Source organism: Rosa rugosa, chromosome 1 (genome assembly GCF_958449725.1).
Source record: "Rosa rugosa chromosome 1, drRosRugo1.1, whole genome shotgun sequence".
Classification (NCBI taxonomy): domain Eukaryota; kingdom Viridiplantae; phylum Streptophyta; class Magnoliopsida; order Rosales; family Rosaceae; genus Rosa; species Rosa rugosa.
Window position 1 is genome coordinate 56335737 of NC_084820.1, and position 25746 is coordinate 56361482.

Here is a 25746-nt window from a genome sequence, read left to right on the forward strand (position 1 = left end):
GCTCACTGCATTGAACTATTAGATTGTTTGCATGAAAATGAAATTCTGGACATATGCATATTAAGAGTTCATTTATTTAGGTTGCAAGTTACAAGGGCCAAGGAAGGATTGCAAGTTACAAGGGCCAAGAAAGCTAAGATGCTAAAGAATTTGTTCAAGAAATTTGCTAACCATCAATGAAGACTTCATAAGAGGCATGTTTTGGAACAATGTGTATCAACTTTTGAGTTCCCAAGTTCGTAGGGCATGTACACTAGAATTCTTTTCTTGTTATAATGTTGGCTTGGATCATTGGGAAATGCTCCCTTTAAACATTTGAGGTTTATAGTATGGGTTTGATTACTCATTTGAAGTTTTCTTTACAATTAATCACTGTTCAACAGGTCAAATGGAGCATTATTATTAATGCACAAAATTCAGGAAATGAAAATGATCATACAACCGATTTTAATAAATGGCAATCCAACGTTGTCTCAATACACATAATTTGGGTATCTACATAACGCATTTTTATATATCACACAATGGTTATACAAAAACCATGTATTCTCATTTACAATCACACAACTGTAAAAATTGAACTATGTTGTCCAAAACTAAGTCACACAACGATCATACTCTACAACTGAAGTGTGAGTAGAAATCAGACGACAGTGAAATTAAAAAAAATGTTGTCTGACTAAGCTTTCCAACAACAGTTTGGAAACAAGTTTTGTTGTATGAATGATGCACCTGCCATGCGCAGCATGGTTGCACGACAGCTGTGCCTGGCATCCGCCGAGTGAAGGCACAACGCTGATAACAAAAAAATGTTGAGTGTTTGTAAGTCATACAACGGTGCATAACCGTTGTGCCATTTTTCATCACACATCGCGCCGATACACAACGGACATTGTCCATATCCCACAACGAAAAATGTCCGTCATCTGTTTCGTTTTTTGGCCTAGTGAAGTTCATGGTGAGTATATATATGCAAGATGATGTGTAAAGATTTGATTTTGATTTTAAAAATGGTTTCGATTCAAATTGAAACAACGAAAGCAAATAGTGTAAACTAAGCTAAGCTAAACAAGTTGTTATCAAATGGATGAGAGTTAGGGCATCGGGTTTCACCTTTTGCCTCCCTCGCAAGCATTAAAGCAATTGAATATGAATTGCAAAGCTAATTGTCCAACTACTCTCTTAGCATCTAGATAGGACTATTAAGGTTTAAACCCCTTTCATTTTATTAACTCTAACCGGATAAGTCTAGAGCTAACTACCTAGAGATAAATTCAATTATCGAATAGGTCTCAATCCTTTGCCCCTAAATGCAAAAAGTTTAGAGTTTAGGTAACCAAGCAAGCAAACCAATCCTATCTCTAAGTGATTTTAGCTCACTACTCTCACATGCACACATAGTACGCTTTCATGCTCCTTTTTGACCAGAGGTAATCAATCTCTAAGCAAAACTTCATGTCATGGCAAGCTTATAACTCAAATTGATTAGGTCTAATTAATGCATTCAACTATTGAATTAGCATGTGAGAATGACAACATGAATTTGCATCAATTTATAAACAAAAGCATCAATACAAGCAAGTTTGGCTAGGGTTTTTAACCTTAGCTCTAACTAGTTCACTACTCATACATAGCTAGATACACAAGCTTCAACATTCTATTAAACATCAAATACATAAACAGATAGGGAGTAAAGGGTGACTATTGATGATGCCGGAAGAGGTGGTGGGGATGGGTCTCCAAGAACATGATGTGGTGGTAGTCACCTCATTCTCCTTGCTCCAAGCTCTTGATATTTGTGAGAATGGTGAAATTTGGAATCTCTAAGGTGAGTAGTGGTGGAAATGGGGGTTGTAGTGGTGGAAATGGTGGTGTGTTCTCTACAGAGAAAAGTGGGTCTTGGCTAGGATGAAGATGATGGAATGGAGTCAAGAATGATGAAGATTAGGTCTTTGGCATCTTTTGATCAGCTATGTCCCTTTGGTCCCAATATGTGTAAAAGATGCTCTTATACTATTGTCCCCAAATGGTCCCAAATTTGCAAGGTGACAAAATGACATGGTGTGGGAGATGTTTAAATTTCAAATGGTGGGAGATTCTCACAACCATAGTACGTCCTCCTTAGCCAGAGAAAGGATCCTCCATGAGTGGCGGCTCGCCGGAAAAGTCGATTTGCAATTTTCTTCCAATCTCCATGTCTTCTTTTGCTATCTTCAAATCTCCGCATTTCAAGCCTCAAATGGTCATTTTATTCTCAATGCATGGTTTCCTACAAATAAAAGGAAATAGATTAAAAAGGGTAAAATAACATGGAAGACAAATCAATTTTCATAGTTATGGAGCACAATTGCATAAGTAATTTGTGACTCAACAAGTGACACACCCACCAAGTCAGTATTTGGACCGAGGTCTACAAGGATATCCCATTAAAGCTAGACTAATTTCTCACCACAGGCGCACGAGCCTGAAGACTCTAAAATCTATTGGTCACGATCGAACTCGTGAGAGTTGGGACTCGAACGCTAGACTTGGAGGTTCCATGTTAGGGCGTTCGACCAACCTGCATCAAATTTTATGTTATTTATTTTATGTCATTTACTTTCTACAATATAAGAAAATCATAAAAAGTAATTGTCATCACCTGCACTTTCACATTCACTCATTGAATTACACAACACGAAGTATGGCCAACTCGAGTAAAATCCTTGCATCCAAGGCTGAGATATCGCAGCGTTCGAGATCGATCATTTCTCGGCCTACAGTCAATTAATTTAAAGTCAGATTAGATCAACGCTAAATCAATAACTCAGAACGAAACCTCACTTAGTGTCTCGACTGCTAGTTGCCACACTATGGCGCACATCACGAAGTCAGAAAGACATGTGTAAGCCAAGAAGCTTTTAGTTACATGACATGTAGCAAGATGATTTTTGAGCAAACAACATGTCACGCTATATCATATAGAACCCTCTTGAAACTTTTACACCCGATTATGTTAGAAAGAAAAAAAATTATTGACTTTGCTTTGCTTAACTACGAAACTACACCCTCTATTATTATTATAATTTTTTATTTTTCGTAGCTAATTTTCTCATTGATAAAATGAACCATTCATTCCCTTAAACAAAAATGAATCATTTATTCCATCTTTCTCATTAAAATGAGTTAATTATGCAAAGCCTAAAAAGAAAGTCCTCATGGACTCTTTTTTAAAATGATGAGTCATTTCAAATCAGCGGTTGGATAAGTATCTTCAACCTACAAATTATCTAACAAGTGATTTAAAATGACAAGAAACTGAAATTCTTAGGTAGGGCAGGCGTGCCATGTGTCTAATACGCCCGGCCAATCATGTTTCTCAGTCTTTTAATTATATTTCAAAACTATTCATGTTTTATAAAAGAAAATACCCAAAACACCCCCGCTACTCCCTTGCATGAACACTGATTGGCTGAGTGTACTGGTCACGTGACACGCCTACCCTACCTAAGACTCTCTCTAAAATGATTCTTAACTAAAAAGGTTAGTGACACTGTGCTATTTCCAACTTTCACTTTTTTTTGTTTGGAGAAGTTTCTAACTTTTACCTTAAAATAAAATAAAAGGGAGAATATCACAAATGATCACTTAACTTTTACATATTCGACACTTTGGTCACTCACCTTATAAATAGATCACTTTGGTCACTCAACTTTAACTCTGTTATTCACTTTAGTCACTTCGTTAATTTTTTTCATTAAAAAAAAATTATTTGCCACAATATTAATGATATTTTCATCCAATTAATTGTGAAAAATTGAGAAATCTGTATTAGAATGATTGGGAGAAGTGATTAAAGTGAGATAAAATGCCCATTGAGTGACTAAAATGATTGATAGAATAATAGTTAAGTGACCAAAATGATATATTTGAAAATTGAGTGACTAAAGTATTGAATGAGTCATATAGTTGAGTGATTATTAGTGAAATTCTCTCTAAAATAAAATAGAATGAAGGCTCAACCTAGGATGGTAAAAAACCGAGTGTGTAGTGAAGAAAAGTCAAAAGACCGATCAAGAGAGAGTTGGGTTAACAAGGAAGCGGGAAGCCGAAGAAGCCGTCAAACCCCACAACAGAAGACAATTCATCACCTAACATGCTTCAGTCTTTGATCGATTGATTAAAAGATTCAATCTTTTTTGATTTTGTAAGCCAACCTGCCTAATTCTTTGATTAAAAGATTCATCTTTTTTGATTTGGTACGCAAACCACTCCTTACTCTGAATCAGACAAAAAAAAAATCAAATCCATCTTCAATTATTTAGCTCATTCAGAACAGGAGCCACTCCCCCTCAAGATTTTGACTTTCATTACTTTCTCATTTCCAAATCTTCTTCCCAACAACAAGGAGAAGAAGATCTTTCTTATTCTGAACTGCAGGTTAGTTTTTCATTTCAATGGCGATTTGTCCATCTGGTTTTGTTCAATGTTTGTTCCAGCAATTTGGGATTGATCGGTTCTGTTTATATGATCGTTTGGTGTATTGGGATTTCATTTATTGTCTTTTGGATTTACTTGTTAATATACCCACATTGCAAATAATCATTCTTTTTCAAATTTTTTCATATGAAGGAAATATAAACTATCAACTGTGGGAAGCTGCAATTGAAATTCAGAAACCTGTTTAGGAAAAAATCAGAGTGATTGCCTTATATTTCGATTCACAAACTTTGATATTGAGGAATGAATAGGGTGTCTTTTTCCAAAGTTATGGCAATATGATCAAATAGGCAATTTAGCTCAAAACCTTATTATTGGTATCAGAAATACTAATTCTCAGTATCTAGTTAGTATATAGTTATCTTTTTAGTTGTTTTGTCCATGCGGATACTATCTAGTTGTTTTGTCACTACTATCAGGGTTTGGATGTTTGTAGTGGCTATAAGCCTACAAGTTCACATGGCCCTTGAATAAGTGACTAAGAAGACGTAATGTAAATTTCTTGTTAGTGTTTCATGAGAAAATATCATTTATGATATGATTATATGGCACTAAGAATTTTCTGTGTGATTCTAGTTAGGTGAAATAGTCTTGTTGTCGTAGATGGGAGATGGAACCCAGGAATACACTGTCGATGACGCTCTTGTCTCCATGGGGTTTGGAAAGTTCCAACTTCTTGTGCTTGTTTATGCCGGCATGGGTTGGATCTCAGAAGCAATGGAGATGATGCTACTCTCGTTTGTAGGACCAGCGGTTCAGTCTGCTTGGGGTCTTTCTTCTAAACAAGAAAGTTTCATAACCAGTGTGGTGTTTTCTGGAATGCTGGTTGGAGCATACACATGGGGCATCGTCTCAGATAACTACGGACGCAGGTGTGCACTTTTATTTTTTTCATACATGTTTTCTGTTTTGTTTGCTCAAACAGTGTTGAATAATTTTTGGATCCCTTTGTGATGTGTCGCGGGGGGGGGGGGGGGGGGGAAGAGTTGCCTTTACAATACCTAATATGATTCTATAAACAAGTTTCAATTGACTATATGTCCTTGTGCAACATGGTTCCAACTATAGTTTGAACGCCTTGCATGTTTCTCTTTACCACCAAGTTTTGATTACATAAAAGTACAAATCTAGATTAATCATGAATAATGATAAAAGGGCTTTCTTTGGAGGTTGGTGGGTGTGGTATATTTTTTTGTTATGGTTCTTCACTTAAAGTTGTAGAATTTTTTTGAAAAATCTAAAATAAAATTTAAAGTTTGATGCTTAATTACATGCTGAGATCTTCAGTAATACAACTATAAATCTCTTAAAAATTTCTCAGAACTGTTGATATTTTGCAAGTACTGATCAATTCTCCTAACCTTTGATATATGTAGTGTTTCCGTGGCACTTCTGCTTTTCCAGTGTTGCTGTCCTGCATCTGAACTCTTTCCATTTTATAGAGTTTACTGTGATTTTGAATGCACCGAGTTTTCTACTTAACAAATCCTCTGGTTCTTTTGTCTGTTCCTTCAGGAAAGGATTCCTTATTACAGCCATGATTACTTCCGGTGCTGGTTTTCTGAGTGCTTTTTCCCCTAATTATACATCCTTGCTTATTTTCCGTTGTTTGGTCGGTGTTGGCTTGGGAGGTGGTCCGGTACTGTCATCCTGGTTTCTGGAGTTCATTCCTGCTCCTAGCAGAGGCACCTGGATGGTTATCTTTTCAGCTTTTTGGACTGTTGGAACAATTCTTGAGGCTTCACTTGCATGGGTATGCTTTTGACTACGTTATTTGATAGTTGATTGCATTTACACCAATTCTACTACATTCTGTTCTAAAGTCTTATTAATTTAGAATCTGATAATTTCTTGCGCAAGGGATCCAATCATAAAAACTTTTGGAATCTGTCTCTCTTAGGACAATATTTTGCTTTTCCTAATTAATCATTATATAGCCAGCAGAAAGTTGTTACTCTATATGAATATTTTGGCATGAAAAAGAAAATTTCATTTGAATGTGTCAAAATCGTCACTGCAAGAAAAGGAATGATGAGAAAAAACATTGGAAGAAGTTATAATATAAATGTAAGTAGTTGTGCATTCTGTGGTCATTCCACAAACTTTGGATAGCTTTCATCGGGTAGTATGTTCATTTTTCTTTTTGGTGAATAGCTTTTTGAGTAAAAAGTTGTTAAGTAGATCCTTTCCTTAGATTCAGATAAATAGTTAGAATGCAGATAATTCTAGTGTTCTTTTTTCGGTTGTAATGCTGGCATGTGTGACAAGAATATAACATTGATTTCTTCACATCTTGTTCTGTTCTTTGCAGTTTGTCATGCCAACACTGGGTTGGAGGTGGCTACTTGCACTCTCTGCACTCCCTTCTTCACTTCTTCTTATATTCTATTGGGTAGCACCTGAATCACCAAGGTATTTATGCTTAAAAGGTAGAACAACTGAGGCAATCACTATTTTGGAGAAAGTAGCAAGACTGAATGGAACAAAACTCCCTTCTGGAATTCTTGTTTCAGATTCAACAGTAGAGTTATCTGAAAAGAGTACTCCTTCGGAAGATACAAGTTTGATCTCACCAAAGACAGATGAAGATGCGACTCCCAAGGAGATGGATTCTAATATGGGGGGCATCTCTTCACTGTTAACGCTCCTCTCCCCAAATTTAATCAGGTCTACCTTGCTTTTATGGGTAGTATTCTTTGGGAATGCCTTTTCATATTATGGCCTGGTGCTTCTGACGTCTGAGTTGAATGGACATAGCCAATGTGGGCCAACTAAAGTACAGTCAGTCGCGTCTCAGGATATCAACTACAAAAATATTTTCATCGCTAGTTTTGCAGGTAAATCTATCTATTAATTTTAGTATTGAAAATTATTTGATTATGCAAAGAGAAATGGTTTCTCACTGCTAAAAGATGGTTGAGTGACATTTAAATATGGGTTGGAATGAAGAGTTACCTGGGCTCATCATATCTGCTGCCACGGTGGATAGACTGGGTCGTAAGCTTTCGATGTCAGGGATGTTCTTCCTGTGCTGCATCTTTCTACTACCATTGGTAGTCCATCAGCCTGAGGGCTTGACCACTGCCCTTCTGTTTGGAGCTCGTATATGCATCACGGCAACCTTCACCATAGTCTATATATATGCTCCCGAGGTAAATTGTGAATGCATTTGTCATCTTTTTATTTTTTTAATTTATTTTTTTATGAGGCAATGAACACACAAATGTTAAAAAGCATCTGAAAAAACCCTGCATCCAAGAAAATGGGTTTGTGAAGAACCTTGTTTGAAGCATGGAGTTGTGTGCTTATCCATGAAAATGGTTTAGCATTGCTACCAACTACCAAGTATTTAATCACCATATCTTTTGTTTGAACTGTAGATATACCCAACGTCAGTACGAACAACTGGTGTTGGAGTTGCAAGCGCAATGGGAAGAATCGGTGGAATGGTATGTCCTCTTGTGGCTATAGCTTTGGTACATGGGTGTCATCAAACAGCATCCATTCTGCTGTTCGAGGCTGTAATTTTTCTTTCAGGAATATGTGTAGTGCTTTTCCCATTTGAAACCAAGGGACGAGAATTGAGCGATAGTGTATCATCTAGCTCAAAGCCGATGGATGCTTTTGTATGATACACATAATACAGGACACCATTCATTTGCTAAACTTGAAAGGCAGAAACAATTAGGCAGGGAGTCCTGTTTCCATTGTAAAAAGCATTGCACGGTACAGATTTCCCTGACATACAATAGAACATTGAACATATCTGTTCAGAACTGTTACTGTATCCACTGGACTGCAGAAAAGTTGTTTCAGATTTTCTATAAACCTTCCCTATTAGTGCATGTGTATGGTAGAAGTAGTTTTGCTCAATGATGATTTTGATAGAAGCGGTTTTGTGTGAAGTACATAGAAATTTACATTATAAAAGCTTGGGAGAGTTTTCGAAGGCCAATTTGTCAAGAAACTGTGAAGCGCAGACCTATGGGGCTTTGGCTCAAACCTAGTATTGGGTCTTGGCAATTATGTGCCTATGCCAAGAAGAAAGGTTTTGGTCCCCCCTCAAGGTCCGGCAATTTTGGTGCTTAATGTTAAACAGCTGGAATTGGTTTCTGGCTTATTAAGGTTAGGAGAGGTTGTTAATGGGTTGTTGACTTGGGTGCCATGGTTTTTAATGTAGATCAATGCCTGCTTTTTGGGCTCCTTTGGTTTACACGGAGGCGGCATTGTTCATAGACTTGGAGTAGGGTCTTTCTTCCGGTTTCACTTCACTTATTGAGGCGAACCATGATGTTAATGTTCGAAACAATTGTGACATTTCCTGCACTATAAATTAAACGTTAAAGCTCTATGATGTGCTAATGCATCGGTACATATATTAGTTCTCCTTAGTTCTATGTGTATTTAGTGATACACCAAGTTTCATTTTTTTTTTTTTTTCCTCTCTCCTTAGTTGACCAGTTTGATCTGTGGATCTTGATCTGAAAAACTGAACTCTGAAGTCTGAACCAAAAAAAAAGTCCTTGATCCACACGTGCACACTGCAGCAGCAGGTACTGAAAGTAGTGTTGCAGACCCAAAAAGTAACCCAGAAGACCCAAAACAAATTTACTATTGTCAATTTGTAACACGACCAAACCACCCCCAAAGAGGTAGATGTCACTCTCAGTAGTCAAGTAACATGTGCATATTTCTCTTTCTGGGTACCTCCTGCTCTCTTGGCGTTCACTGCAATTTTTACCATTTTAGTGGCTCCCCTGCCCAATCTTCGGAAAATCAAGTACCAAATAGAAAACCAAAATGTAATAAAAAAAAAAAAATATAGAAAACCAAAATTTGCTTTTATCATTGTTTTACAGGTTACAAAAGGCAGAGCAAAACAAATTAAGAAACTTCTGGTATTATTTATTTATAAATATTGTTATAAAAGAGTGAGATATATATATATAAATATAAGCTTAGGCAAAAATACATATATAGGTAGATACTGTGTGTGTGCTTGCTTAGATTCTTGTGTGGGTGCCTCTTTGAAAATTGAAGATCTTTACTTCAGATTCATGGCGGCAAACCAACCGCAGGGTCCAGATCGTACATCTGGTACGTCAATACCCACAAACCCCCCATATCATACATCATCACCATGTTTATTTTTTTTTCTCATTCTGTCTTTGCTTTTTTTGGCCTTTTGGGTGCCTTGAATTTTTACCCATAAGGGTTTTGTTTTTGTTCTGATGTGATTTGTTGGTCAAGTCGGTGAATTGGATTCGATAAAGTTTTGGGTTTTGTTGTGTGATGAGAATAGATGACCAAGTTTGTATCTTTATTGGAGAATTGGGCTTTGTGACTTTATCTTGATCTGGGTTGCTGGTGGAGTGAGGTGACTGTAATATATTGGAGATCTAGAATCTGGGTATTGTTGCAAGCTTATATATTTTTTTATGTTTTCTATGTATGTGTTTATGAGGAAGACTTAAGTTTCAATGGTTATGTGTGACTATAGTTTCGATGGTTATGTGTGATTGTAGGAATCATTTCAGTAGTCTAGACTGGACTGATAGATTCTAGAGTATGGAATTGTTGGAAATGCCGTGTGTTCGTTACTTGCAGATTCTGGTTGTGCATTTTAAGTTGCGCTTATTAGATATTGCACCCACTAAGTGTCAAATTTTGTGAATGCAAATTATAGGGTGATAGAGCATAAGGCTTTTGCTAAGCATATTGCATCCGTTGATTTCTCATTGTTGCGAACTTTGCAATTAAGGGTTATAGCTAGAAGCTTTCTACCTGATTTGTAGAAATGGACAGCATAGTCCATTGTGTATCCAGGAATTGTTCTCGTTCTGATGACTGTCATTGTTCATAGTTTGAGAGGTCAACGTTATATCAGTGGCAGGTTCGCCAAGTTGAGATCTTTATGTCTATCAGGCCCTTTTGGAAACAAATCTTATTGCTAATTAGTAGCTAGCTAACAGTTTCTGTGTGCCTTCAAAAGTGTTTTTTAAAATCTGTTTAGTAACCAATTGTTGTAGACATGACTATAAATATATTCATGTACTTCTATTTATCATGGGTGCATAGGTGTGCATGCGTGGATATGTGCGCACATATTCATAGCTTCAAGTTTTCCTATCCCCGAATTTTGCTTTGGTTGGTCAATAATTTGTACTCCCTGTGTTTCTAAGACTCTTCTAAGTCACTGAATGTACTGATCATGGATGCAGAAGAGAAACCTGCTGAACCTGATAGCATGAAGGAGCAGGTAGTTCTGACGCCACTAAAATGCTCTTCTGATCCATTGCAGTAAATTTTAAAGTCTTGTTTCTTTTCTCCTCTTTTGCATGACAACTTTTCTCAATTTATATGTTATCAGACTCTTGTAGCAAAAAATGAGAGGTCAATTTCTCCTAATCCTTCTCAGGATGGTGGCTCAATAGGTCATCCAAGGGAAGCAGCAGCTCAACCGGGTTCTTTTGGCGTAGGTGGAGATCACACCGTTTTCCCTCCTAATGTGTATTCCCCTCAGGCGCAGCAGACCTTCTACTATAGAGGTCAGTCTTATATCTCTCTGGGTCCTGACTGAAGTCATTAAAGTAAACCATTCACAGCTGGATCAATTCTAAATTTGTAGGTCTTAACATACAGTGACTCAGCTCCGTCAGGGAGGATCTATTTTCCTTAGTGTTTAATGTAGTCCAATCAGAATCTGATTTGTATTTCATTTGGGAGGTTGGAATATAAATTTCAGATTTGAAAATTTGTAGCAAACCTGGTATTGTTTAGTGGCTATGTTAACTAAAGTTGTTGAAAGAGGCAGTGATAATTTATGACATGGGTCTTATAAGATGATAAATTCTTATTGCAGTCCTTTTTAGTTGTTGTTATTGTCACTTATAGAAAGTGACTATACATACGTTGTTCTCTCATGTGTGATATAGGTTATGAAAATGGAACTGGTGAGTGGGACGAGTATCCTCCATACCTGAATTCTGAAGGATTGGAGATTGCGTCTCCTGTGAGTGCATTTACATTCTGGATTCCCTTTCACATTTTAAATGTTTTGATTTCTTTGGTTTACTTGGTAATGTTCTTCAATACTTGATCTGGATTAGGGTGTCTACAATGAGAATCATCCATCTCTTGTCTATCATTCTGGTTATAGCTACAATCCGCAAATGCCATATGGGCCCTACTCTCCGGTCACAACACCTATGCCTTCTGGAGGGGGAGATGGACAGTTATATTCCCCCCAGCAATTTCCATTTTCAGGGCCACCTTATTATCAGCAGCTAGGACCTCCTAGCATGCCATACATTACTTCACCGACTCCAGTTTCACAGCCAGACCTCACCACCTTAGTTAGTATTGATCAACAAGGTGACAGCATGCTTTTTGGGCCAAGGCCTGGTTATTCTCCTGTGGGATCTTATGGTAGGGGCAGTTTTCCTGGAAATCCAGGTAGTTTTGGTTATCATGATATGCAGCAAGGATTTGATGGGTTGAGATCTGGAGGACTCTGGTCAGACTGGTCAAAACCCTCGGACAGGCAGAGGTCTTATACTCCCTTGTCGCCAGCAGTATCTCCACAGCCAATTGGCCCACTTGGCTCATTTGGGCAGAATGTTGGAATGGTTTGTTCTCATACTTGTGCATATCATCTAATGACTTAGTTTAAAATCTCATTGGTCTGTTCTTCTTGTTTGCTAAAGTACTCTTGGAATGTAGAACTTGTATAGCACAAATTGATACCATAGGTACTTTTATCAAAAAACTTACATGGATTTTAACATTTACATAACTTTTGGGGTTTCATATGAGATTATGGAAGTTGAATGTATCCTTATACTTAATCACCAAAAGCAAACCGGCATGTTGGATAAAGTGTGTATAGAATTAGGAAACTCTGGTAACATAAATTAACTTATGGTGCCATTATTTTCAAGGTATCATGACTAGAATTTTCCATTTTTGGGTAGTTCTATTTTGTTTGCGTAGTCTGGTTTCTGTTTTCTTATTGATGTGCCCAGATTTTAGATATGCATCTACTCATTGTGATATTATTCTGAAGGCACCATAATCTGAGACTTTGATTTGTGGTGTTTCTATCTCAAGGGAACTTTTTACAATAGCAATATTACACTATTTACTAGTAAAATATTATGCCATGACTTAAAAGCCAGTTATGGGAGAAATTTTTTTTTCTTCCTTTCTTGGTCCTAATGACATCCTAATCAGGACCTGAAATATGTATAATTTGTATTGAAGACCTGTGTATAACTGTTGATCGAGCCAAAACTCAGTAGCAAGTGAATTGCTGGAGTAGAATAACTATGGGTATTACCAATGTTAGAGGTCAGGTGTATGGTTCCTTTAGGTCACTGTCATCTTCCATGCAAGTATTCAACTTTGGCTTATCTTTTATTATTGCACTACCCAACGATTGTAATTGAAGTCATATCTGAAACTTGCTGAAATTAATTACTCATGGACTTTAGTATTAATGCTGATCATTTAATCATCTCAGGGTTCTCAACACCAAAGGTCTTTGTATGGATATGGATCTGGTTCAAACTCTTATAACAGAGGCTACATTCCCAGTGGTTTTAATCAGGGCTCCAGCCTTGGAAGTGCATCCTTTTCCAGTTTTGGAGCTAACAACAGAGGCTTTCTATCATTAGAAAATAGCAAGAGGCATGTGAGAGGCACCGGTCCAATATGCAGTTGCAATGCTCCCCTTGATATTCTTTGTGAGCAGAACCGAGGACCAAGGGCGTCAAAGCCAAAGGCACAACTCATTGCTGATAGCGCTGTGGAGAACACTAAACTTAATACACCTACAACCAAGGTTCATGACGAAACATACAACCGGCCAGATTTTGTGACAGAGTACAAAGATGCTAAGTTCTTTATCATCAAATCTTACAGTGAAGATAATGTTCACAAGAGTATCAAATACGGTGTCTGGGCAAGCACACCAAATGGCAACAGAAAGTTAGATGCTGCATATCATGAAGCTACGGAGAAGCATGATAGCTGCCCAATTTTTCTCTTGTTTTCGGTAAATTTATGATCTTTTCAAGAATATATGTTCGTTCACAAGATAATTTATCCTATATTATTTCTTATTTTCCTCATTTCTTTTTCCTCTTAATTTTTTACCTTCATTGCCCACTTTGGCCTTATATGATTATAATTCTCAGGTGAATGCTAGTGCTCAGTTCTGTGGGGTGGCTGAAATGGTTGGACCTGTTGATTTTGACAAGAGTGTGGATTACTGGCAGCAAGACAAATGGAGCGGGCAGTTCCCTGTCAAGTGGCATGTTATTAAGGATGTCCCAAATAGTCAGTTTCGTCATATTGTTCTTGAAAATAATGATAACAAGCCAGTAACTAACAGTCGAGATACTCAAGAGGTGACAATTTGTGAAAAATCCCGTTTTTATGAATTGAATTGGTATCTTAATTATTTTGCTTGTAGTTTTATTTTTCAACAATAGCCATAACCCAGTTAAAATTTAGATACATTGTTTGTTTACTGAACACTTGGAGTGCTTCACTGAGCTGCCTATTGAACCAATTGAAATGTTGCTAAATTGCGGATCTTTGTGTCGTTGGTCATTTATGGCTACTAAGTTTAGTCAATTCGGTAGATGTCTGTACACGTCTATCAAAAGGCAAATCACCCTGAAATTCTTACTTAGATGTATTGGAGATGCTTTTCATTAAGTGTCTAAGGTTCTGGAAGCTGAATTTTCATTTTGTTTGTTACATTTCTTCTTTATTCTTATAGATTCTCCAGTTTTCTGAACCCTAAACCTGTGCTTTTGATTAGCCTTTGTCCTTTTTTTTTTTCCCCTGGTTCTCCTCTGCCCAAGGAGGTATATTACCATGTGATCCATTTTAATCATTATGAATTTGATGAAAAGTTGCTTAAAGTTCTATATTAGAAATCTTTAAGCAGAGTATTTTGTTGGCATGTCAAGCTTTGCTTACAACCCTGATTTTGCTCCTATATGTGCAGGTAAAACTAGAGCAGGGAATTGAGATGTTGATTATTTTCAAGAATTATGAAACGGATATGTCGATTCTAGATGATTTTGATTTTTATGAAGATCGTCAGAAGGCAATGCAAGAGCGGAAGGCCAGACAGCAAACCAGCCTGATTGCTGTAGGTGTAGTCGGAGAAAATGAGCACAGAAGTCCTGTTCAAATTCCCACTGATTTCATCAAGCACATGTCGAAGAGTTTTGCTCAAGTGGTCCGCTTGGATGAGGGTACTAAAGAAGCTACTGCTGCTTCTGATGGCCCCATTGGCACTAGGGTGAAACTTGAAGATGCAATTCCGGTGTCCGTCTCTTCTGCTCAGATCAGTTAGGAAGATGAGAATGCTCGGAATGTATGTGACACAAACTTCAATACTATCAGTTTTTGATTAACTTATTATTAGGTTGCTGATGTCTCTGTATTCATAAAAAGTGCATCAGTATCTGAAAGAAGGGCTTTTACCAGTTTCACGAAGCTGATGATGGGCTTCATGTATCATATGCGTCCTGGGTGCTTTCGCTTTCAACTGTAGTCAGTAGCTTCATAAGATTTGCATTTTGAGTGGAAGTAGTTTTCTTGGAAGATATTGGCTCATGGTTTGGCTATGTAAAGCTTTACCATCTTTGCAGGCAGTTTAATAATATGCAGCAAAAAGACCTTATAAAGGAAAAAAAGACCTCCAAATGTTATGGTTTGTTCTTGATGCTTAATCAATTCTATGCTGACTTCTCATTGGGAGGAGAACAGTTCTTCCCTATATTATTGCACTTGTGTATTAGTAGAGAAGGGACGATGTTCTTCTGTCATAACTGAAGATACATTTCTCCGACCTATTTTTGGTCTATGTAGTGAACCTATCAGCTTATTCTCTTGTCTCAAATTACATTGCATTATACATATGTGGTTGGAAGTGGACCAGGCGTGAGGTTTAATGTGGCAGTGTCTCGGTCTGTGCTGTTGGGTCCATAAGAAATTTGTTCATGCTTATCTTCCTATCTTATCCATGACATTTTGCGGTTTCTCTAGAGAGCTGACAATTTGGGTTGTCACATCAAGGCTTGAGGTCTTTCTGTGCACATGGATTGATCTTGAGAACTAGTCAGCTTCATGTATAGACATGTATATGTAAGCCAAGGGTTGGGGTTGGCCAAGTGTGCTTGGACTACAGCCTCATCTCTCTATCATTTTGTGTGTCACATAACATAATGAGATTAGAACAACGTTTATGTCCCTCTTATGCTGTTGGTATCATCGTAAACCTTGAATTTGGAGTCTCCGTTTCTGAAGGGGGGGGGGGGGGGGCGTCAAGATCGGCGTGAGTAGCTAAACCCCGAAATTAATCTTGAGTAATACAATTCATCATGAACCAGAACACTATCGCTGGTTATTTGATGAGCTACTTTATTTACATCTGAACGTCACCACACACATCAAAGCTTAGGCTTAGCTACTTTTATAAAATGATTTGACCATAAATTACAAGGAAGAAGGGTAGATGATTACCTTTCTGACTTTCAGTTCATCACTTTGCAGTATACCCCAATTGAACGACGCCACGTATCAGACCAGATTGTGAAGTGTGAACCCATTTCACCAAAAAAATTCAAATTATAATGTTCGTCTACTCAATCATCATATTGGATGTAAATTTAACGATGGAAAACAAAATCGCTCAATTTAAAAATAATTATTTACATCATTAAATTTATTTCCTACCATGATTGAGCCTAATTTTCTTGATCGGTGAACACTACTAAAGATTCAAAAAGACCGTATTATCCGAAAACCTCTTGCTTCCCCACAGTAACAGAAACCTATGGGCGATCGCAGAGGATGTTTCCTCCCCCATCGGTGACTTTCGATACCTTGAGCTGTTCGCAAAGCACAAACCAAAAGCGGAGCCAGCCTCAGAGAGGGCTTGTGAATAACAGAGAATCAGGGTCGACTACTTCAGAAAACCAAAAACAGAGATGGTGAAAATGGCGGACTTGGGCCGATTCCACGCCCTATTTCAAGGCTCGTCGGAGGAGTTTTGGCGGGAAAACGTTTATGGGGGATGGGCTACTCTTGTGGCTGTGCTTATTATCTTGGCTTGGCAGTGTTTCAAGGGTTTTTTGTATAAGAAAACGTCTTCTTCCTCTGCTTCTTCATCTACAGTTGGTGTCTCTGATTCAAATCCCATTGCTTCTGGCTCTGGGGGTTCACAGACTAGGTAAAGTTTTGTTCGTTTTCAATTGGGTTTGTTTTCTTCTTGTCAAGTTTCGTGCTTTATGGGGTTTGAATCTGGGATTGAAATTGGGTTTCCATTGTTTTTCCCAAAACATGGTATCTGGGTTCAATGAAGTTTTGGATATTTGATAATTGAGAGTTGGTTAGATTCATTGTGTTCTTGTTGATTTCTGCAAAAAGTTGGGATTTTGGGCTTGATTGGTAATTGGGTATTTGGAACTAAGTTTTGTTAAAGTTGAATATGGAGGGATTAACTGTGATCTTGTATTGATTGAGTGATGGCTGTTTCTGCTTCTGCAGAGTCTCGGAAATGGTAACAGATGCAGATTTGAAGTTTCTGATTGAAAATTTGGACGAGAAGATCGGTCAGAATAAGAAATGGGACAATGTCATAGAGAAAGGAAATGATCTTCTATACTACAGTGCTAAGTGCTGCAAGCCTAAGGTCATTCATCCTGTGCTTGATTTATTTGGGTTTTAGATTCTTTGAGTTCATTCTCTGCTTGCTTTTAAATTGTAAACAATTTGACTTTGTTAGATGCTTGTCATAGCTGTGTAAAGTTAAATCCGATTCTCGTGTATTGTTGTTGCCCGAGTTCATTATCCCAAATTTGCCCCAAGGCATCTAATCTTGGATTGAACCCATTGGTCAGACAAATGACTAGTTTTGCTTAATTACTCCACTGGTTTTAGCAAATGAAGGTTATCTAACTGAGTTAATACTTGCTTTCAGGTTGGTCCTGTGAAGTACTTGAGTGTGACAATATTTGAGGACTGCACACCTGAGATGCTTAGAGACTTCTACATGGACAATGAATACAGAAAGCAATGGGATAAAATGCTGATTGAGCATGAACAGTTACATGTGGACAAAAACAATGGGGTTGAAGTTGGCCGGACAATAAAGAAGTTTCCACTGTTGACACCTAGAGAGTATGTATTAGCTTGGAGACTGTGGGAGGGAAAAGATAAAACATTCTACTGTTTTGTCAAGGTAATTGATGTTAAAATATTCTTTCTTTTAGATTTCTATGAAAACAGTCCTGGGCAGATTTTATTTTGCATGTGGTGGTACTCCATGCTTGCCTTTTGATTCTCTTGATCATATTAGGACTTACCTACCTCTGAAACCAATTACCTCATATTTTCTTTTTCAATTTTTGTGATGACAGGAATGTGAACATTCTTTGGCACCACGGCAGAAGAAGTATGTGCGTGTTAGTACTTTCAGATCTGGTTGGCGAATCAGAAAAGGTAAGTTCCTGACATGCATCTTCATCATTTTTCTTTGTCTTTACTAACGCAGTTTTTCGATATGAGACTGTAAGCAAGGCACTATAGTTGTGCTTCATGTACTGGTGGTGGATATAGGAATGATTTCCTTAACACACTTAAAGGCTTGTTTGGTTGACATGTTGGCAGTCTGCATTACACTCTGAAACATGGGTTTTTATGTCTTAGTTTAAAGCAAAATGTGTGTATAGTTTTGTGATTTAATTATCTTCTACAGTACCTGGTAGAAATGCCTGCGAGATCAAAATGTATCACCAAGAAGATGCTGGTTTAAACGTGGAGATGGCAAAACTGGCCTTCGCGAAGGGCATATGGAGTTACGTATGTAAGATGGATAGTGCACTACGTAAATATTCTACAATCAGCAATGATCAATCAAGTTCTGCTGCCACTGCAGTCACTTTGATAAAAAAGGTCAGGACCGTTATGTACATATTAATATTGTTAAATACTTGTATACCTTGGTATCATCTGAAGCACTTCCTGGTAGAGCTTGATCCAACTTACTACAGTACTTGGCTATGTATATAACCATGCATTAACTTTACCAGAGAGATCATTGTGGTATTGGATTATTTTATTATTATTATTAATTCTTTTGGGTAGTGAACATGTTCCATGTCAGTTTTAGTTGTCTTGGCAAATCTCTGTGAGCAGCATGGCTTCTAAATCTTGCCAGTATTGTCCTATTGTAAGGATGTCATATTTTTAGACGTAATGACCTAACTGATTTTTTGAGTGCTGAACAAACATGGATTTTGGTTGAATCATTTGATACTTTAAAGGAAACATCTGAATCTATAGTTAAGTAGTATTCATCGGCGGTTTCCTTTACTTCATATAACAACAAATGCAATCTTATACAAATTTCACATCACAATGTTATTAAGCCTATTTGTGTCATTGATTGGTATTCTTCTCCACATAGGTCCCCCCTGGATTACAGGCCATGGATAGCAATGGAGCAAACTCTGCAGAACCTATTGTTCACAGACCAGTTACTGGTGGGGAGAGGAAATTGTCAAGAAGACCATCAAAAAAATTGCTAGCCAATGGCTTGCTGCTTGTCGGTGGTCTGGTCTGCCTATCTCGTGGTCGCTCAAGCCTGGGTGCAAAGGTTGCCATGGCATATATCTTGACCAAACTGAACAAGCGTGGTGTTTCATCAAGTCAAAATGGGGATATTGCAGGCATATGACGTTGGCATCACAACTAATTTTGGAGGGCCGAGTAAAGGTTGTATAAATTATCGACAGGGTCATCAACTACTCGAAAACTAAACCCAGGACGGCACATGTCAAAGGCAATCAGCTCAAAATGCGTTGGACCTCAGAAGTGTTGTTCTTACCTCACCAATCCTTAATAAGTTGAATAATACTTGCACCCTGTTCAACTGTGCCTGTTTGCTGGCAGCACATTTGGTGTCCTACCATGAGAATGATCTAGCAGCCTGAATGTGAAGTTGTGAACAAAGCAACAGATGTCTCTTCTGGTTAAACTTTCTTTTTCCTGTTAAAAGCTCTCATGGCATTGAAAAAGAGAAGGAATGTACATATTATTTATTTATTTTTATTTGGAGAGTATTAGAAAATTTTTACTTTCTCTAACTTTTGTAAAATTTCACATTCTGTAGTTACGCTGGAAAATTAATGATGAAAGTATATTTCCTTGTCATACAACGAACGCCACATAATGTACTGTCCTCAAGCTTATCGCGAGTGAAGTAGAGAACTAATTGCAATTCGAGCTAGAAGTCTGCACCTCAAGCATGCTCTTTCAAACACCAATGGTAGGTGCAACTTTGCTTTTATCAAAAACTGAGAAACAGTCATGATATGCATGTACTGTGATAGCAGTTTCTGCATATGGATGTGGGTGAGAAAGTAATATTTTTATTTTAAAACCTAGTATTGGAATTATCCACGTGTGATTAAATTATTTTATATATAATATAAAAAACTGTCATTTTTATGTTTTACTGTGGTTGTTGGAGAATTATATGTAAGACAAACGACAGGACTGTGGGAGCTTATGTTCTAGTAGTTATAGAGCATGAATTCGTTTATGATATATTAATGTATTGATACATCAAGTAAACCAATCTTCTATAGATATTTAGAAGAGACTAGTTCCATGCACTGGTAAATTAGCTTAGCCTGATTGGTGTACGACTATATGGAGTTAGTCTATTGCATGCTCTAAGGAGCTGGTATTCATTTGATGTACGTAAATGATTATTCAAACGCTCATGAGTGAATAGCCTATTACAAGTTTACAACAGGTATATACCTAAAAACGATTGATCATGGGCTCCCATTTTTCTTCATTTTGCCAAATCCTAGGTGGCTATATTATTGTAATTACTGTCAAGTTTTAACAAACAGAGATATAATGGAATTCCAAAAGGGAAGTCCTGCGCGGCCTCGTTTAAAAAACTGTTGAAAGAGGCGGGTAATCTAAGCTGCTAAAAGGTTGGGGGTTTGGGAGGCTCTCATTTTGTCCTAACCTTTCGGCCTCAGACTGTTAAAATTGCTGTTTTTTATCTCTACATTTTTGTAATGCTTAGCTCTTCTTTCTTGCATCTAATTTTAACCAACTCAAATTTTCTGTCACAAATCAACGCAAGAAGCCCCCACTAACAACAACATTTCTCCAAAAAAGAATTCAATGAGACAAAATATAAAGTGTGCGATTCTTCTTCTGTTTCGTGGCTTAATAACGATTTCTTCATCACCAATCAAAACCCCATCTTAATTTCTTCTTCTTCTTCTCACTTTCTGGGTTTTGCTGATCTCTTTATTTTATGCCAGAAGGATGTTCCACAACCTTCTTGTGTTGTGGGGTGTTCTGTTTGGATTCTTCACCGTCTGCGTATATTCGAACACCAATTCCCAAGATGGTATGTTTGCATGTTCTAGCATTTCTAGTTTCTTGCATTTTTGAATGCAGGTTCCATTTTCTCCTGTACAATTAGTTGATCGTCTCTTTTAAAAGTATATGTAATTTTGTCTATGAGTATATATATAAGATTACCAATATTCCATGCAATGAGAATTTCCTTTTCAAATTAAAACCATTAAAATCTATTGAAGCCACAAGGTAATTCTGCTTTCATAGTAGACGATTGCAATTACAATGTTATGGGCAACAAGAGGCTTGAATTGAAATGGTTTGAAGCATTTTCATTGCAGAATGTTCACTTGAATGCTTGTTATTTGTCTCTATTACTGTGTCATCTATATCATTGGTGTTTTTACTTCCCTCCATGAAATAATTCAGGTAGGTATACATACTACATATTGATATGCTAATCTTTTTCTCTATCTTGCAGTTACTGCCCTTAATGTGATGTATAACAGCTTAACCTCTAAGTCAAAACTAAGTGGTTGGAAATCAAGTGGCGGTGACCCTTGTGGTGATTCTTGGAAAGGGATCAAATGCTCAGGCTCATCTGTAACTGAAATGTATTTCTCATTTCTTACATTCTTCTATTTAATACTAGAATTATCCAAATCTCTGATGAAATTTACAAGTTTCGCTTATTTAAACTTTTGCAGAAAGTTGTCTGACCTTGATCTCAGTGGATCAATGGGGTACCAGCTTGCAAGCTTAACATCCGTCACCTCCTTGTAAGGCCCAGTTCATTAGAGTAGGTATTTTTAATGTTCATTTTATTTTCTTCTCAAAGAACATAACCTGAATGCTGTGCATTTGTTCGTCATAGTACAGTGACGTAAGCAACAACAAATTCAGCGGTGATATACCATATCAACTGCCTCCTAACGCAAAGCAAATGTAAGATCTTGTACAAACATTTTGTAGAATATAACATATATGCTATCATCGGAGTTTCAATTTAATTCATGTCATTGTCAATACTAATTTCATGACCTGGATGTGCAGAGATCTTTCCAACAATGGCTTCACAAATACCGTACCATATTCAGTATCTCAGATGTCCAACCTTGAAACTCTGTAAGTAGAACCTGTTTCTGTGAAACCATAATCCTTTAAGAAGTCACTCCAATGTCTAATTTTATTTTTTCGGCATGCAGAAATCTTGGTCATAACAAGCTCAGTGGACAGTTGACTGATATGTTTAATAAACTTACTAAACTTAAGAAGCTGTAAGTTCTACCGACTTAGTTTTGAGTTTATTGAAAAAATGTACATTTCCGTTTAAACTAGCTTATGCCTATTGACTAAAGCATGATATCATGGAATGATGTATAGGGATCTATCTCACAACTCACTGACTGGCAACTTGCCTCAGAGTTTTGCAAAGCTCTCAGGCCTCAGGACATTGTAAGAAGCATGCAATTAGATATTTAAAGCTAAACTATATATTCAAGGTGCCTGTTGCTAAGTCCTCTGTGTCTCCATGCAGGTATCTGCAGAACAATCAATTTACCGGGACGATAAATGTCCTACTGTACACTCCCATTGATGATTTGTAAGTATATTTGGTGATAAGGCATATGATGGATCATATCTATGTTTTTTTGTTTTTTTTGTTTTTTTGTTAGACCAGTTTTCATGAACTTAAGTTTGTCAAGTTCTACAAGTTCCTGCTAGAGTTGAGTTGGTAATATGTTTTCACACAATGTATACAGGTTCTTGCTGGATTCTAATAATAATATAGGCCTATCATCTTTTTTTCTGTCATTAAGGTGGAGAACTGAACATTACTATGCTTGCAGGAATGTTGAAAACAACCACTTTACTGGCTGGATCCCTAATGATTTGAAGAGCATAAACATAAAGTGAGTATCCTTTTCAAAATTCAATCTGAGAATACAGTGGTTACAATTTACTCCTGACTTGTTTGATCATGCATGTAAAGGTCTGGAGGAAACAATTGGTCATCTGGGCCATCTCCACCTTCTCCCCCTGGTGTATACCGTAATAGGGGGTCAGGCAGCAGTAGCAGTGGTGGTGGGGAGAAGTCTTCAGTAGCCAAAGGATTGACAATAGCTGGGATAGCTTTCGCCGTGTTGTTTCTGCTTGGAATTCTAATTTTCTGCTGTTCAAGAAAGAAACGTTCTAAAAATCCCCATCTCCTTGAGGATGATAGGTTTGACAAGCGGAAATCCTTCTCTATGTTTTCATCTAGAGACTTGACTAAAGACATGCGTTCTGACTATGATGGTAATTTAATTTTTGCTTGTTTTTGGTCAAAACTATAGCAAAAATTGTATTCCGAATGTCTGTCTGTAATTTTCTGATTGACTTTGCTATGTTCTTATTTTGGTTTTTCTTTGCTAATTTATTTTTATTTGAAATAGTTCTAGTTGTCTAACTGCAATTATTTTCATAGTCTTATATACGAAATTTGCGACTGCTCTCGAGTAACTAGATGATATCCTTGTAACAGGCTTGAAGTCTACGGATTCTCCAGCCATTATTGACATAAAGCCTGTTCAAAAATCTCCATCAACTGGTTTTAAGTCCCTTTCTGGCCGGTTGCAATCCTTTGCCAGAAGAAGCACCTCTGTGAAAGCTGTATCTTACGCTTTAGCAGACTTGCAGGTTGCGACAGGTAATTTTGCACCAGCTCGCCTTCTTGGGCAGGGCTCAATTGGACGTGTTTATAAGGCCAAATTTGAAAGTGGGAAGGTATACATCTTTTCTTAACTACTGGATAATTGCTAGCTACTTTCCTGTTGCCACTTAAATCTTGTATATTGGTTCATGTTAAGTGAACTTTTAATGTGCTTTTCACTCTTGTGATTGGTTATCAGTAATTACTGATATTAGGATCTGTGTGTACTCCATTCTGATTAACCGGTGCTAAAGACAGTACTATCTTGTTAAAGGCCAGGTGTCTGAAATTTTACTGATAATTCAATGTAATATGCATGTCAGATTTTGGCTGTGAAAAAAATTGACTCCTCACTGTTCCAAGGAGCACCACCACAAGAATTTTCTGACATCGTTGTGAGCATTTCCAAGATTCGTCATGCCAACATTGCCGAACTTGTTGGTTACTGTGCAGAACTAGGGCACCACATGTTAATTTACGAGTATTTCAGGAATGGCTCACTTAATGAGTTCTTACACATGTCAGATGACTACAGCAATCCTCTAACTTGGAACACAAGAGTCAAGATTGCTTTGGGCACTGCGCGTGCTATTGAGTAAGTGAACTATATATCCTGCTCTTGAAATTGCTGATACATTATGACGGGCCAATAATTGTAAACAAATTTTTCATGAACTGTTTTCAGGTACCTCCATGAGGTTTGCTCTCCATCCGTAATTCACAAGAACATCAAATCATCTAATATTTTTCTCGACCTTGAACTCAATCCTCGTCTATCTGATTATGGCTTGGCAACCTTTCATCAGGTAAAGTACCGCCGCTTTGCATCAATGTGCTTGAGGATTGCCTGTTTACTCTTTTGCTTTAGAAGAACAAGAAATTATAAGTCTTTGTTCTATTTTTCAGCGCACTAGCCAAAACCTAGGGACGGGATACAATGCACCAGAATGCACGAAGCCATCAGCTTATACATTGAAGAGTGATGTTTACAGCTTTGGGGTAGTCATGTTGGAATTATTGACAGGTCGTAAGCCAGTTGACAGGTGCGTTACATTGGTTCTCACTCTTTCTTTTCTTCACTACTTAAGCTTGTCAATGTCTAGCAATTCTTAACTAGTTTTGTTCCTTCCTTTCTTTAGTTCAAAACCACGGTCAGAGGAGTGCCTTGTCCGATGGGCAACCCCACAGCTCCATGATCTTGACGCATTGTCAAAAATGGTCGACCCTGCCCTGCGAGGACTCTACGATCCCAAGTCAGTCTCCCGGTTTGCTGATATCATTGCCCTATGCGTTCAGGTGAGCAACTTTCCAATCTTAGACAATTATGACACCAAAAGCTAAGGCAGTTACGACCTCAATACCTCCTTTGCTAAGGGACACTAGCTACCCCAAACACACGCGATATATCATGAACATAGGGACTTAACATACTCTAACATGCTCTTTCAGAGCTTCCATATAGTGAATTTCTTATGTTTCTGTTAGGGCATTTATATTATAACCTGGAGTCCCAGGTTTAGGCTTGACTTGATTAAGGTTCTAATGTTACTAACGTATATCCTTTGTATCTATTAGCGAGAGTCCGAATTTCGGCCACCTATCTCAGAAGTTGTTCAGCAGTTGGTGCGGCTAGTTCAGCGCTCGACCGTGAACATGGATCTTGGTCTTTCTCGTCACTCTAGTAACTCGAGCAGCTATAGAGAAGATCTCCAATCTTCTCGTCGGCTGACCGACTTTTGAAGATGACTAATTTTCATTTTGAATATATGTAAAGTAATTAGCATGAAAGACAGATTGAGTAGTCATTTCCTTCATGTACCTTCCTTCCGATAAAATAGACTTCCTTCGATGTAGTCTTGTTCATTATACATAGGTCAAGCAGATTTGGGTGACAATGTTATTGAAAATCTCAGTTTCAGGACTGTCAATCTTCATATTACTTCGAGTATTAGTAGTCGCATTCTCTCTTTTTTCTTGCTCTTATCGACCTACCCAGAAGCCCTGGCCAATGCTTGCTTGATTCTTCTGTAATCCCAAAATAACAATATATGATGCCTGAGATATATATCATCCGTAACCATTAGACAATTTTGCATTGGTAGTACTTTAGTCATCGTCTCGTCACCGCCACCGTTTTCTTTCTTGCTTTGCACAGTCGACCA

At 37.6% G+C, this 25746-nt stretch overlaps 4 protein-coding genes across 12 annotated transcripts; all 4 read left to right on the forward strand.

Moving 5' to 3' along the window:
• Positions 1-4048: 4048 nt before the first annotated feature.
• On the forward strand, positions 4049-8324 carry LOC133725588 (organic cation/carnitine transporter 7). Of its 2 annotated transcripts, none has more exons than XM_062152890.1 (6): positions 4049-4419; positions 5056-5351; positions 5995-6232; positions 6791-7316; positions 7429-7631; positions 7860-8324. In XM_062152890.1, exons 2-6 carry the CDS (start codon positions 5083-5085, stop codon positions 8109-8111), a joined length of 1488 nt encoding a protein of 495 aa, XP_062008874.1. In that variant the 5' UTR covers positions 4049-4419; positions 5056-5082; the 3' UTR covers positions 8112-8324. The 2 variants fall into 2 exon arrangements, with proteins under 2 accessions (XP_062008874.1, XP_062008875.1); XM_062152891.1 differs by having other exon boundaries at positions 5060-5351.
• Positions 8325-9368: 1044 nt separating this feature from the next.
• Positions 9369-15400, forward strand: LOC133725591 (YTH domain-containing protein ECT4). 4 transcript variants are annotated; one of them, XM_062152892.1, is made up of 8 exons: positions 9369-9576; positions 10662-10738; positions 10850-11027; positions 11415-11491; positions 11589-12107; positions 13001-13534; positions 13677-13889; positions 14498-15400. In XM_062152892.1, the coding sequence occupies exons 1-8, from the start codon at positions 9537-9539 to the stop codon at positions 14849-14851; spliced, it is 1992 nt and encodes a 663-aa protein (XP_062008876.1). In that variant the 5' UTR covers positions 9369-9536; the 3' UTR covers positions 14852-15400. The 4 variants fall into 4 exon arrangements, with proteins under 4 accessions (XP_062008876.1, XP_062008878.1, XP_062008877.1 ...); XM_062152894.1 differs by having other exon boundaries at positions 9370-9576; positions 10898-11027; XM_062152893.1 differs by having other exon boundaries at positions 9372-9576; positions 10701-10738.
• An 894-nt stretch (positions 15401-16294) lies between these two features.
• Positions 16295-19721, forward strand: LOC133725593 (uncharacterized). The gene is made up of 6 exons (XM_062152901.1): positions 16295-16732; positions 17050-17194; positions 17483-17743; positions 17922-18003; positions 18260-18456; positions 18971-19721. Exons 1-6 carry the CDS (start codon positions 16491-16493, stop codon positions 19238-19240), a joined length of 1197 nt encoding a protein of 398 aa, XP_062008885.1. The 5' UTR covers positions 16295-16490; the 3' UTR covers positions 19241-19721.
• Positions 19690-25435, forward strand: LOC133725592 (protein STRUBBELIG-RECEPTOR FAMILY 5-like). Of its 5 annotated transcripts, XM_062152897.1 has the most exons (17): positions 19696-19831; positions 20853-20941; positions 21374-21506; positions 21600-21671; positions 21772-21837; positions 21946-22017; positions 22098-22169; positions 22276-22347; positions 22430-22495; positions 22743-22805; positions 22886-23190; positions 23417-23658; positions 23908-24179; positions 24270-24390; positions 24491-24627; positions 24724-24880; positions 25160-25435. In XM_062152897.1, the coding sequence occupies exons 2-17, from the start codon at positions 20857-20859 to the stop codon at positions 25322-25324; spliced, it is 2100 nt and encodes a 699-aa protein (XP_062008881.1). In that variant the 5' UTR covers positions 19696-19831; positions 20853-20856; the 3' UTR covers positions 25325-25435. The 5 variants fall into 5 exon arrangements, with proteins under 5 accessions (XP_062008882.1, XP_062008881.1, XP_062008880.1 ...); XM_062152898.1 differs by lacking the exon at positions 20853-20941 and having other exon boundaries at positions 19690-19831; XM_062152896.1 differs by lacking the exon at positions 19696-19831 and having other exon boundaries at positions 20626-20941.
• Positions 25436-25746: the final 311 nt, after the last annotated feature.